This window comes from Globicephala melas, chromosome 1 (assembly GCF_963455315.2).
Source record: "Globicephala melas chromosome 1, mGloMel1.2, whole genome shotgun sequence".
Lineage (NCBI taxonomy): Eukaryota > Metazoa > Chordata > Mammalia > Artiodactyla > Delphinidae > Globicephala > Globicephala melas.
Genome location: NC_083314.1, coordinates 151,683,490 through 151,697,987, shown reverse-complemented (window position 1 = coordinate 151,697,987; position 14,498 = coordinate 151,683,490). Strand labels below are relative to the sequence as shown.

General features: G+C 50.0%; 1 protein-coding gene across 3 annotated transcripts in view; it reads left to right on the top strand.

The window, feature by feature from the left end:
• The first annotated feature begins 1,707 nt into the window (after window positions 1-1,707).
• Window positions 1,708-14,498, top strand: part of RNF220 (ring finger protein 220) — a 230,101-nt gene continuing 217,310 nt past the window's right edge. For all 3 annotated transcript variants that reach the window (XM_030865923.2, XM_060306299.1, XM_060306304.2), the window contains exons 1-2: window positions 1,708-1,966; window positions 8,392-9,127. In XM_030865923.2, the coding sequence (XP_030721783.2) occupies window positions 8,503-9,127 (625 nt within the window). In that variant the 5' untranslated portion in view covers window positions 1,708-1,966; window positions 8,392-8,502. The remainder of the gene's footprint in view (window positions 1,967-8,391; window positions 9,128-14,498) is intronic.

Genomic DNA, 14,498 nt, shown 5'->3' with positions numbered 1-14,498 from the left:
ATTCAATATGCTTGGTTCAGAATGGTCCCTGTTTACCCCTTCCACCCCAGCATAATTATTAATAGTGCTTCTTTTCACTATCAAACTTGTCTCAGGCCAAAAAAATTACATGGTTACCCTAATTTTAGCAGTCATCAAATTGTTTTCTAACTCTAGTCTCACCTACTAGATAATGAGTCCTTTGGAGGCAGAAATTTTGTTCATTTTACTTTTATATCCTCATTTATTCATTCAACTAAGAGATTGACACTGTTAGATGCTGAGGTATAACGCTGAATAAAGCAAACATGGTTCTTGCCTTCATGAAGCTTACAATCCAGCAGGAAAGAATAATCTAGCAGGAAGAATAGTGCCTAATACATTAAATGCCACTGTGTGAATGAATGACTCAACGTGGAGATAAAGACTTAGAGGTTCCTTAACAACCCTGATCTCATGAATTTCAGAGACAGAAATAGTCATAAGCATAGACCTCTAGGTTGATCAAATTAACTATCTACTTAGAGTTGCTAACTAATAATTTTAAATACAAACAATGCATGCAACACATGTACACCTAAACACACATAATATTTAGATGCTACCTTAATGTTAAACGTAAGAGAAAAGGGACCATGAAATAATAGCAAGAATGAGACTGTGAGGGCTCTATGTTTCTAGATAGACAATTTGTAATCCCACGTGGTTCTTTGGAGGGAGGATTATCAGTATGTACTCCCCACCCCACCCCACCCCCCTTTTTCTTTTGAGATGAAAAATCTGTGGTTTTAGAAACTGAGCCACAGAAAGGAGGGATTTCTTAAACCAGGATTAGGTTTTGGTTGCGTTTCCCTTCCAGAGTTTGGAATACCTGCTACCCTGGAACAGTTAACCGTGTTCCCATGGGCAAGTTACAAAACCCTTTCAACCTCAGTTTCCTCTTCTATATATAAAGTACTGCTAATATTATCTCCAGAATTGATCTAAGGATAAATGGGATTATGTAAAGGCATTTAGTCCCATAACCCAGCTTCTAGAAGTCACTCAGGGAATGTTCATTCTCCATCCATTTCCCTTATTTATCTTTCTGTACGTGGTGAATTAAAGGATGACATAAAATTATTTGAAAGGAAATAACTGTAAATATAAACACCAATAACAATTTTTATCTCAAAAATGCATGCTGAACTAGGCCCTCTCCATCCCCTCTGCAAGTAACAGTTTTATTTATATTTATTTATTATCTTATTATTATAGGCAAAGACCCAGAGAAGCATTCCAGGAGCAAAGTGATAGGTAAGATTTTTCTGGGAAAAAGGCAGAGTTTATGAGGGAGCCAGGATTTGGGAGTCATTCGGCTGCAGTGGGTGTCAGTATTAAAGATACCCATTTACTCTTGGTAGCTTTTGGTTCAAGAGAGGAAGGACAGCAAACCACCTACTGAGATCTTTCAAGGGGAGTAAATGTGAACAAAACCAGGAGCTCTCTTCAGTTTCCACAACGTCTCGAAACCCCAAGACTTTCGAGCTCTTTCGCCACGGCCAGCAGGTCTGTGCTCCAGGAGTGTCCTGGCTCTGGACTCCATTTCCCAGAGTCCCTTAGTGCCCTAATGTATTCAGTGCTCAGAGTGCCTGTATGTGTGTGAGTGTGAATGTGCGTGTGTGTGTGCGCGCGTGTGTGTCTCCGAGTCTCTGGGAGAGTGGAGGCTCATTCACTGATTAGAGCCAGCGCTGAGAGGCAGCACTGCTCCTTCTCTTACACCAACCGAGTCTCTTGATCTGTACATGCAATCCCAGGCAGCTCGCGAACACAAACCCGGGGCCAGCCGCCTACTGCTGCTACTGCTGCTGCTGCTGCCGCTGCCGCCGCCGCCGCCGCCGCTGCCTCCGCCGGCTCTGCGCACCCGGGACTTTTCATGCACCACACTCACCGCCTCCTTCCCTCCGTGTCCTGAAAAGTGCGACCTTTCTCCCAAGGAATTTCCACGGCAAGTATGGAGACCAGAAAGGGGTGTGGATGCGTGTGCGTACATAAGAGGGGTGGGTGCGAAGGCAGCCGGCTGGCTCAGGAACCTGACTAACTTTCCGGGTTCGTTTCCTAGGGATTCGGGCAGTTCCCCGCCCCCCCCTCCCGACAGGGGAAGGGGCTGGGATCTGGACTGGCGCGTCTCAGATCTTCGCGACGGTGCCTCCCGGCATCGGTGCCCTGCGCACTCCATGCGCTGCTTCAGTCAAACTTTCCTTCTTGAGTTTTCCTTAATGTGTTTTATTTGGGGGGTGCGAGGGGGAGGGACCACACGCGGGAATTGGACAAGTAGGAAGGGTGAGGGGGCAGGGGCGGCGAGGGAAGGGAGCGGGACTCCTTTTCTCCATCTTTTAATAAGCCACATTCCCACTTTGTTTGGGTCGAAAGCCAGAATGCCCTCTTGCCTGGCTCCCCAGTGGATCCCGCGGTGATTTCCGGCTGGGCCCGGGCCAGGTGGTACTCAGCGGGGAGCCCGAGGCTGCTGGCGGGATGGGGAAGGGGCGATCCGAATGAGAAAGGACCTCGACCGCCCCCACACAACACACGGCCTGCCCGGTGGGGTACCCGGGGAGAGGCTGGAAACCTGGGGCCTCCGGGGGCTCGGCTTACTTTCTTGGAGGGGGCGGGGGTGAAGGGCGTGGAGGAGGTGGAGGTGGGGGTGGGGGAACCCCCCGCGGGCAGGAAGGAGGCAGGTGCTGGCCCAGAGGTGGACCGCTCGAAATGCAGCGGGTAAACTCCCCGCTCCGCTCGGCCCGCGGGCCTGGTCTCAGAGCAGCCCGACCCGTGAGAGGTCTCCCGGGATTTTCGGGGCCGGGACTCTCTCTCCCAGCGGTTCCACCGAGCGGGTCGGAAGGACCGCCGTACAGACAGCGGCGCAGGGCTCTTTTTGTAGTTTTATTTTTATCTTAGACCTGCCTTAAACTGAGTAACAATTTCTCTTCTTTCGACTTGAGAACAAAACTTTTCAGCGAGCACGCCGGGCGCTGCAGTCCTGCGGCCACCGCAGCCGCGCTCGTCAGCCCGGGCGGAGCGACCTTCTCCGCCCGGAGCCAGGCCCGCCACCTCGCTCCCGAGCCTCTGGTCGCCCCTCTCCCCAACCCCGGGATTTTCAGGGCTCCGCCTGGGTGTTTCGCCTTTGTGCTTTGTAAGGGAAAGCCTTTTCTTCCAGGGCACAACAAACTTGGGCGGAGAGCTTCCGTGTGGCCCCCCGGGCGAGGCCGCCCACGGTGGTGAGGCCATCCGAGGGGATGCCCGGTCTGTCCTCCGCTCCAGGAGCTCCTCCAAGAGCTCGAGGTCCGGGTGGACCCCGGCCGGCCCGGCGCGCGGGAGCCCAGAAGTAGCGGGGACTCGGGCTACCCGAAGGCAGGGGGAGAGCTCTCGCTTCCCGATCAGAACGCGCTCTCTCGAGCCCGGCAGCGGCTCCAGCGGAGGGCCAGAGCCCGGGCCCCGAGCCGGGCGAGCGTCGCACCGGGCGGGTGTATGGGGCGGGGGCTCTCGGTATGAGGCTCAGTCCTGCCAGGCCGGGCAGGGCCGGCAGTCTGGGGTCTCTGGCCCGCGCCGCCTCCCGCCCTGGAGCAGCTCAGAGGGAAGACTCGGGCACTCTCTGCCCACGATGCCCACCAGCCACGTCTCGCCTCTCACCTCCGCACCAGACTCGGCTTGAGGGGCAAAGGGGAAAGAAAGGAAAAATAAAGATTAAAAAAGGGCCGGCCGGGAGGAAGCGTTGAGTCAGGCAGGAGGGAACACAGAGGTCAGGGGTGCCGGCCTCCTCCTCTGCCCGTCTCGGGGGTTCTTCCCGCAGATGGAAAATAAGCCGAGGTGGGAAAGGCAGAAAAAGCGTCGAGGAAAAGCTATGAGGGCGTCTTCCGTGCCGATCCCTACCGGCTCGCGGAAACCCGGCGAAAGTGGCGTCAATTCTCTCGCCGTACTCCGGGACGAGTGGGGGAAGGCCGAGGACAGGGCGGCGCCGCGCCGCGCCGCCGGTGACAGACGGGGCCGGGCGCCGAGCGAGCAGGGACCACACACCTGTTCTGCGAGTCGCGTCGTGTGCGCCGGCCGAGCGGCCGCGGCGCAAGAGGCCGCGGCGCGAGAGGCAGAGCCCTCCCTCCCGCACTCCAGGCCCGCTGTCCGAGAACCGGGAGGGCCCGGCTCCCCCGCGCCGGCCCGCCCGTGCAGGAGCCCCGCAATCCAGGAGCCTGGTGGCTGCCCGCCGAAGCAGTGGCGCGCGGCGACAGGACCCGGGTGACCTGCGGGGCGGGGCTGTGCAGGGGCACGAGGTCCTTGGACTTTGATCGAAGGCAGCCTCCTCCGAGCTCCTGCCCCGCAGGTCATACCCGGCCGCGGACGAGGGCCCGTCGCACTTAGCGGTTCTTGCCTGGCTGGAGCCACGGTTCCCCAAAGTTACAGATGTTTCGTGCGGAGGTTGTTGGGACCTGAAGTATTGTTTGTGCAAAGGCAACCGAGAGCTGGAGGGAGAGGTCAGGCCGAGGAGTGGTGGGCTCGGCTCTGCGTTGGCCCTAAGTTTATGCAGGTTTCGCCTTCCCCTCTTCTTCCTCCGTTTTCCCTAAAAGAGTTGGGTTTTCCCGGTTTGAAGACTTAGAGGCTGAACTGTGCACCCGCTCGCTGAGCGGCAGCCCCGCGGCCCCGCACTCTCGGACAGGCCGGGTGGTCTTGGCTTCCCACCCGCTGGCCAAGCCGGGCCTGAGTCGGGGCCCAAACTTGGGACAGATACCAGGCCAAGTGTGAATCGCAGGCGTTGGCCCCAGCCATGGAACCGTGTTAGCCTTCTGCTTCCTGAGCTCGTGCATATGGTGGTAAAATATTTCTGTTAGAGTGGTGTTTCCAAATACCCCCCGGGCATTTGGCGTTCGGGAATTCTCTTCAAGCGGAGAAGTCTGTGAACTTAAAAAAAAAAAAAATCTTCCCTGAGTTCTTCACAACCCTCCACCACCCTGGCCCCATTTCCCACTGTTCTTTGCTTTTTAAGATGCCTGTTAATTTTTTTAAGTTTATTTATGCAAAGGAAAAATATCGTTTAATTTGTTCTATTATTTTAATTCTTGGCTTTTGGAAACGGTTCAGAGACCACAAAAATGTCACCTGTTGTAATAAGCAGAGGGGGGCTGTGTGTGCGTTTTAATTACCATCAGAGTCGTAGTTTGGTGGGCGTTCAGAGCTCGGGCTCCGGGAAAGAGGCTTTTGCAGCTTTCTTTGTGGCAGTCATTTGCAAGTGGGTTTGGCTCAGGGCAGCAGAAGCAGCCGCAGCTCCTCTTCCTTTTACACCGATCCCCGGCGCGGGTCAGGAAAGACCCTGGACAGGGATGGTCAGAGGCTGGGGTGGGAGATTGCCCGCTCTCTGAGACTTTCTCTCTGGCTTTCGGTTTTTCAATGGGAAAGTGGCTAGTTCGCGCCGGAGAGCGGGGAGCGCTGCGCATCAGCCCAGTTTCAGACATGTTCACGTTCCAAACGCCAGCTTCTTCGTTTCATTTGTCTTGGTTCTGGCATGTTTAACCACGCAATTAGTGATCTCACTAATTATTCAGTTAGCTGGCGTTTTGTAATCACTTTAAACCAGGGTCGGGTGTGTGATTTAGCAAACTGCCACACATACAGCCCTGAACCAAACCCATCACGTCAAGGATTTGAAATTTTAAAAACTCAATATTTGTTGGTCCCTCCGTCCAACCTCACTGCCTGCCAGACAATTTATTTAGCTTCGTGGATTGATCCCTCCTCCTTGTTTAGTTAATTCAACAAAGACTTTTTGCAATCTGTTTGGAGTTTGTCTGATGCCGTGGAAAAGTAGCTGATGATTTATTTGGTTGCTTTTCGATTTCTGTCTTCAGCCCTTCTTTCTCCTCCTTTCAGCGGGGATGTCAGCTGTTATTACTTCCTATTGATCCCTTTGCAAAGTGAGAAGTGAACTAAAATTAATGTCAATTCCACTGCTCAGATCAATAGCTGGAGTTATTTTAATCTGGATTTGCACGAAGTGCTAAATTAAAAAAAATCAGCATAGAGGCAGAAAAGTAACAGTTACTTACTTTCCCTTTGGCCAGTTCTTTACAGTCACCCAAATGCTCCATCAAGCTGATTATCTTACAATCCATATTTTTTTAATTAAGAGGGTCAGTTTTCTTATTTGGGGTTCTGTGTTTAAACCCATGACATTTTGACATTGGGAGTGTATTAACTATAGATTTTCATAATGACTGTGGTCTGCTGAAGCCTCATCTATACAAGTTGTTAATGTGAGGAGGGGGTAAGAAAGAAAAGGGAAAAGAAAAAAAGCACTCCCCCTTCCCCCACAGAGACCAACGCCCACACAGTGGAGTAAAAGAGATGTGGCCTGGGAAAATATTGTTGATTTCTTTTCAGTATAATGAAGTTTCAAATGAATAACCAGGTTTGAGTGATTCACTGTGTTCTGTTGGAGTGTCCAGTGCTGTTGCCAGATTACTAATTTATTAAACTCATTTAAGATAATGAGGTGATCCAGGAAGTAAAAATAAAAAGCGAATCCTCTGGGTGATGGTTATTTTGGGGGGGAAAACATCCTTCCCCTCACCCCTAGTGTATTATGTTTGCCCTTTTCTCTAGCTTGCCTCATATAGCATTGCTTGTTTGACAAGTAGTTTGTTATTTCTGTTGTGAGGAGCTGCTTAGAACCCTTGGAACAGCCCTGGACCCACTTTCGGAGCATCCGTGTTGTATGACCATTAATCTGACTTGAAAACAGCCAAGAACAGGATTCCCAGACTCGTCAGCCTAACTGGCTGTCCTTGGCAGATCATTCCCTGCACTGCTATAACTTGACAGGAAAGTTATTTAAAATTTGGGAGAGAGAAAAATCCGTTAATGTGAGATACATAATCTGGTAATTTAGCAATGATGTCTATAAGGACAGATGCCAAATGAGGAAGCAGTCTGATGGTGTGCACTCATCTTCCCAATTTATAACAGTCATTGACATGTCTGCTACAGGATGGGAGAAGGAAATACTCTCTATGCACTGCATTAAGCTGGGAGGATTCATCTGCTGCTTAACTGAGGTCACTCTGTTTGAGGGAATATCAGAGATACTCCTTTATCTAGGTGGTTTTTTTTTTTTAAGGGAGGGGGTACATTTTATTTGAGACATGACTCTCAATTCAGAGGTTATGATTTGTAGCAGATGGTGCTTTCTGGTTACACTTTAAGTTTCATTAAGTTTTTATTTAGTGTACATTCTTGAAGCTAATAAGTCCTAGTATTCATCTTATGTTATCCTGACTTTCATACACAGCCCTTCTCCCACCCCCTACTCAAAAGAAATTTTGAAACAGAATCAGTGGCTATGAAAATGTACAACCTAAATTTTAAAGGGAAATTGAAAGAAGTCTTTCTGAACTACAGTTTGTTCCAGGGGTCTTTAGTGGACATCACCTCTGACTGGGCCAGTAAGCACAGGAAAGTAAGTCAGAAATTTTGTTAACATTTTGCTCTAAATGGCAATGGCAAATTCAAGGCAGTTTACAAATCTACTTAAGAGCGAGTGCCTTAGTAACTAAAATTACCAATCAGTTCTTTGCTGCCCCTGGAAGACAGACGCTTCCAGAGAACATATGCCAAAGGCACCCGTTATGTTTTTAAATATTGCCAGAGACGCCAGGCACTTTACTGATGAAGGTTTTCTTCCTTCTCAGAAAAGAGAAAGCCTATATGATTAGGGAGGGGTGTGGATCAAAAATAATGCTGCTGTTGTTTCTTCACATAGGACTTCTTTCTGGAAAGAGTCTTAGATGATACATGAAGATGTGTGTTTATGTATGTGCCAGTGTGTGTGATTTATCCACATGTACGATTTGTACCAACTAACACGTGGAGGTGTTCATGATCTAGATGTGCTTGACTTAGGATTTTTTCAGTCTCAGGGCATTGTTAGAGAAGACGAAGAGAGGATGCGGATGCGGGGGGTCATATGAGTAGAACCTGGTCTCTGTTTGAACACCAGGCCAGCCATGAGCAGTGTATGCAGGTGCAAGCCCTTTAAAATATAGACCCCCACCTAATCCACTGGGTGACTTGGCCTTCCAAAGCTCATTTGCTCAGGGAATATTGTATTTGGAGGTTTTATGATTTTTTCTCCTTTGCTGGGCTCAGGCGCATTTCACCCGGAACGTGTAGGGACCAAAGTCAGCTACGCGTACATCACAGTAAGTTGTCTATTGATTTTCCTGAATGAAAATGGTCTGATGCTGCTGCCCACTGGCTCCTAAAGCCTGTGGTGTCTCTTGCCCGAGCATCTGTAAGCCAGAAGGATGGTGTTTCGATCACTTGGGGTTTCCCTTTTCTTTCCTCCCCCTGACCTTCCTCCCCCCTCTTTCTTTCTCTTTGCTGTTTCCACAGGTCTTAGAAGGGGATGATTCCCCAGTAATATTCCCTGCCCTGATCCCAGGTGCCACTCCCTCCCAGGGAAGACTGCTTCTTGTGTGACGTCGGCCATAGAAAGAGACTCCGATGGACTTACACCGGGCAGCCTTCAAGATGGAGAACTCATCCTACCTCCCCAACCCGCTGGCATCCCCAGCACTGATGGTCCTGGCGTCCACGGCTGAGGCTAGCCGTGATGCTTCCATCCCTTGTCAGCAGCCACGACCCTTCGGTGTACCTGTCTCGGTAGACAAGGACGTGCATATTCCATTCACCAATGGCTCCTACACCTTTGCCTCTATGTACCATCGGCAAGGTGGGGTGCCGGGCACTTTTGCCAATCGTGATTTTCCCCCTTCTTTACTACACCTCCACCCTCAGTTCGCCCCCCCAAATCTAGATTGCACCCCAATCAGTATGCTGAATCATAGTGGAGTGGGGGCCTTCCGTCCCTTTGCTTCCACTGAGGACCGGGAGAGTTATCAGTCAGCCTTTACGCCGGCCAAGCGACTTAAAAACTGCCATGACACAGAGTCTCCACACTTGCGCTTCTCAGATGCAGATGGCAAGGAATATGACTTTGGGACACAGCTGCCATCTAGCTCCCCCGGTTCACTTAAGGTTGACGACACTGGGAAGAAGATTTTTGCTGTCTCTGGCCTCATTTCGGATCGGGAAGCCTCATCTAGCCCAGAGGATCGGAATGACAGATGTAAGTACTCTGGTGCAGCCCTCCCCTAACCCCAGTAAGCCCTGCCTTACAATAGGATTCAACAGGTCGGTGGCATTTTTCATGCTCCTAGTAATGGGAAGGGCCGACTCCCTCCCATTCAATAGCTGTGGAGTGCTGACATCTACTTGTCTCTTGTCAATGAGCATTGATAGTTCTTGTAGGAAATGTTTTTCTGAAGGTAGCCAGAGGCACATTGGCCTTCGCTGCCCTTCCCTCCGGGGCATGATTGGCTTATTCTCTGGGGACTCTGGCGTGGAGGGGGTGCTGTATATGGACCGAGTGAATGTCATTTCATTAGTAAGTGTAGGTTCCTAGGGAATTTGAGGGGGGCTCGAAGAAACCGTCCATCCCTCCTCTCTTTGCTATCCTCATTATGTTTCTCTGATCTCGGTATTATTTTTTTAGTTTTTCCATTGTATCACATCCAGCAGACTCCACGTGATTGTATTTTTCACAACTCTCAGCCCTACTCCAAATCAGGCTATTTTTCAGAGAAGGACAAAGGTGTCGTCAATCACCATAAAGCATTTCGAACAGCTGTGTTTTCCTTGCAATCGCAAGGCTAGAAAGTCGACTTCTCTTGGGATTTAACAGGTTTTCTGGGTGCTTATCCTGGGGCTCCCTTTTAGGAGTAGACACAGCTGGCCTGTGTGGCCGTTCCATATTTGATGCTCACAACTATTATTAATTTCTGCTTAGGGAACAGCTCTGTCATGTTCTCCAAGTGTCTTGCTGGGCTCCAGCTACACTCGCTAATAGTTAGGGCTAAACCTTTACTTGGAACTTGTAGAGTAGGAGTGTTGAACCCTGCCATCTTCGCCTCTAATATAATCAGAAAATAATTGTGTTTTGAAGCTTTTGGACTATGGGTAGACCCCACAGAGCAGTTTTCTTCAAGCCTGGTGAGAATTTATGAACTGAGGGTGTTTTTCCACCCGATCCTTTGTTCTAAGATTTGCTTCATTTTATTTTCTTAAGAAAACTACATCTGAGGTTTGCTTTCCCCTCTTCTCTATTTTTTGTGCTCCCGTCCTCTCTATAACCAGCACCACGAATGTCATTTTTTTCTCTTCTCTTTATGATGCCGAGGAGAGTAATAGAGACATTGCAGCTCTCTCCCCTGTCGGCACTGCTTCCTCAGGCTGTCTCCTTGAATTAGGCACTGTGTTAACTTTCCTGCGCTAAAAGGCATCTGCCTAAACCCAGCGTACCTTTTCAATAAAAGTCATCATAAAATCAACCTGCCTTGTAAATCCATCGCTCTTTGGTTTTGAAATATGTTGCGAGTGTGTCTTTTACGTCAGCGTCTGTAAGCCCAAGACCTCTCCACTTAAGGGAGAAGGCTGCTATCTGACAGCACAACTGCCCGTGTTATCTCTCTCTTTTGCTTTAGCTCCTATTCCACCTTTTCCCTTTCTGTACAGCTGATGTGTGAGTGTGTGTGTGTGTGTGTGTGTGTGTGTGTGTGTGTGTGTGCTGACCCTGCTTTGGGAATATACTTGCTGAACACGGATTGGCGTTGTATCGGTCTGTTTTAGTTTAGTGTAGTTTAGTTTTCATTTGTCGAAGTGCGAGTGATAAAGGCGAGCTCTAACCTGACCTCTGGCCAAAACTGTCCTGGGTTCGGGTGTGACAGATTCTGCTCCTTTTTTCTCCAAACACAAGTTGAATATGAAATCCTCTTAAAACTAACATGCCACAGAGTAACACCTGGAGGTCAAGATTCCTTTCTTCTCTCCTAACAAATCCAGCTTGTCTCCATTTTTCCATTTTTTAGCCCAAACCTGTCTCAGACCCCCAGAGCAGGAGGAAGCTTGTTAGTCAGGTCAGCACTCATAGATGTGGATATCCATTCCCCTCTGAGTGTCAAAGCCATAACTCTTCCGTTTGCCTGGTTTGCATTGTGTAGGGGTGCCGTCCCCCATGGAGATGGATCCCTCACACAGGAATACGCCTGGGTGGAGAAAAATTAAATGAGTCTGTCTCCCAAAGTGAAATGGAATTCTGACCTTGAAATTAATGAGATTCTGATCAGAAGGGTGGGGAAACTTCTTTACTTCAAACTGTAGTGTTGTATAAATTGGAGCCCTTTCCCCTTCTATTTGTTTAAAATATCCTTTCTTTAATGAGTATTTTGTGTTCTCCTTTTTCTCTTACACAAACGTTAGACCTGTAGGCGTGTCTGTGAGTGTAGACTGTCCACTCACATTATTATCTAGAGTTGCATTTGTGACTGATCTTAAATGAGAAATAAAGGTACAAAGTGAATAGGAGACTGTTACCCTGTGATAACCCTGGATTTGTGCTTCTTTCTCCTTTCCTTGCCTTGGGTGGGGTAGCAGCCTTCACAGGGCTGTACTGGGGAGCATTTGTGCTTCTGATTTTGAGTATTTGGAAGGCTGGGGAAACATTTTTCTGTAAGGAAGTGTCGAAGAGGCACCATGACAAAGTCTGCTGCAGCTTTCTTGGCTCCTGTCATATGCCGACGTGTGTCGGAATATTTATGGTCTGTTTTATGTAAATACATATTTAAGGGCCGTTAGAAGGCCTGATTATTCCCACTAGATGCCTTTCAGGTCCTCCCTACAGAACCGTTTAGAAATAAGTAATATTTCTCAGATAATCGAGTGACAGTATACAGGACTGCTTCCAAGGGGAGAGCTTGAGGGGCAGATGGGGCAGTGAGGAGGTGGGGAGGCAAGAAGAGAGAGGAAAGTGTTCAAAAGAGCAAAGTAATAGGATACAGTGGCTTTTGCCCAGATTGCCAGAAATTAACCGTGTATATTTTATGTTTTGTAATTCTTAAAATTTAGAGTTAATCTTTGATATGGTTGACTGATTTTTCAGTTCTCTTCATATAAATAAAATGTTTTTCATAAAATTAAAAAAAAAGTTTTAATTAAATACAACAGTAAAACTCCTAAATAAGCGTGTAGCTTTAGGGGTTTGCTGGGGGGTGGGATGAGTGTGGGTGTGTGTGTCCCTTACTTAGAGTAGAAGTTTTATGACTGAGTTTTAAGTCAATGAAAAATATCAGTTTTACAGTGGAAACACTGGCAGTTTTTACTCTCGCAGCCTCCCCCTGCTCACACACCGCATCCATATGCAGATATGTCCACATCTGAGAGCACTTGAAAGAGGGGCCTGCAGACATGGTGTAATGCACACGTGTTCTTTCCTTAAATCTGGGTACTGATAGGCAGGATTTCTTTTGTGATTAAATATGCATATTTGTAGAAAGAAATGTAGCTATTTGGGTAAAGTATTGTCTCTCCTAGTAGATGATTCCAGTTTGCTTGCCTGTTCATCTACCTGGCATCACAGGTGATTCCTGAGGTAGGTGTTGGGCTCTATGGAAAAAAGAAGCCTTTACTCAACAGGACTGACTTATGTGCCCTGGAAAAAGGGAGAAGTATTTTGTGAGAAGCCATTCGTGGAGGATGCATGATTCCCCAGGAAGGGGACTGAGGTAACTCCTGTTTATTGTCATGCCCTGAACCCGTCTCCAAGTCTCCTTGTCCAGGGAAATGAGGTGAAAATTTATGGACCAATTATGAATAGTCCACGTGTGTCTTACATATGAAGTGTCTACAGATATGTTTCCCAGGGCTTTTAAAATAAACATTTCCTCATTAAGGAAACTTTACAACAAAAGGGAAAATAAGTATTGTCTGCTGCTTTGTGCTAGAATCTATACATTTATTACCCCCTTAGCACTCTGGCTCTTATCATGTGCATTTCCTGATTGTTCTCTGTAGACCACTCCTGTGCCCAATTTCTGTCTGGGTGATACAGCGATTGGAGTTGGCTAGGATGCATGCTCGCCCCGAGGGCTGAGAGGAATCAGAACTGCCCTCGGGAAGTGATGAAGGGCCCTGCCTTCTGGCTCACCTCAGAGATGGGCACTGGACACTGACCCCAAGTGGCCCTCTTTCTTTGCCCTTCCCTGTGGTCAGGCAGATTCACAGGTAGGCAGGGAACCCTGTGACTCACAGCAGTTCCCAGATGTTCTGCTTTGCTCTCATCTTTGATATATTCGAAGTCATTCAAATTTGAAAAGCCCTGAGTAGGAGAGATGGTATTTTGACTCTGAGATGTGTCTTTACAACGGCACATATCCTTGAAGACCCTATGTCCTAGGAATCAAATCAGCTGAGCCCACATAGGCCCAGGGCAGCCTGGAATGTGCAGGGCTGGCCACATCATGGGGGTGGTGTTAGGGGGGCTACTTCCCAAGGGCTCTGGGACTACCCAGGACTACCTCTGGGTAGGGACCTTGATCTGGGCTTTTAGGAGAATTGCTCTTGCTGGGAAGAATGTTTGGGGCGGTTCTCAGGTCACCAGGCTCAACTTCTGGATTGTAGCTGGAGCAGATGACCACTCTGAAAGGGTGCAGAAATCACCAGAAAGATGGGTCAGATGGTGCCCTCTGTACTGATTGCCCAGACCTAGCCCGGTTGTCGGCTCAGCTGCTCCCGGGGTTCTCGCGGAGTCCCTTTTCCCTCCCCATCTGGGGTGGGTCGGGGAGGAGGGGGCGAGAACTCCTGTGTGTGGTTGTTTCTGGTTGTTCACTCCCAACACAGTCATGGAGACTCCTTTTCATGCTGCTGGGTTTAATTGTCTTGTTGGGATAAAGAAATGTTTGCACAGCTAAAGTGGGGCCGGGCTGGACGGGAGCAGTCCCTGATGGCTGCAGAGCCATCTGGCCTGGCTTGGCTTGGCTCGGCGCGCCGCTGGCCCGCCCGGCGGCTGGGCTCGCTCCCGCTCCCGCTCCCGCTCTTCCCCTGCCTTCGCTCCACGCCGCGCCGCTCTGGTCGGCGGCTGCCTCCTCGCACGGCTGGAATGCCTAATCACCATGGTGAGAAAACGGACACCGCAGCCGTCCTCCCTCCTTGCCTCGCGCCCTCCCTCCCATCAATTGTCATGCAGAAGTGATCCGGGCTGCCGTTTCCTCGCGGCCGCCAGCCAGCCCCTCGCCGCTCCCGGCAGAAGGGTGGCTAGTAATTGATCGTTTGGGGGAGGGGGCGCGGAGAGGCGCGAGGCCGGCGAGGGGGGAGGAAGGACCACAGCGTGGGCCCCGTTGGCTCACTCGAAAAGGACCCCCAGCCTCCGCCACGGAGATGGCGTTCAAGTGGTTTCAGAAATGTTGGTGACCTCGCCGTCGCTCGGCCGGACTCGGAGGCTGCGGGAGAACGCCGGGCGCTACCCCGGGGCCGGGCGAGCACCGCGCCGCCGCCGCCGCCGCCCGCGGCCGGGACCCGAGGGCTGCCTGGTCCCCCACCCCCGCCCCGCCCTCCACGCCCAGCGCCCCCAGGTCGCACTGAGAACCGAGCCCTGGGCCGGTTTCCTG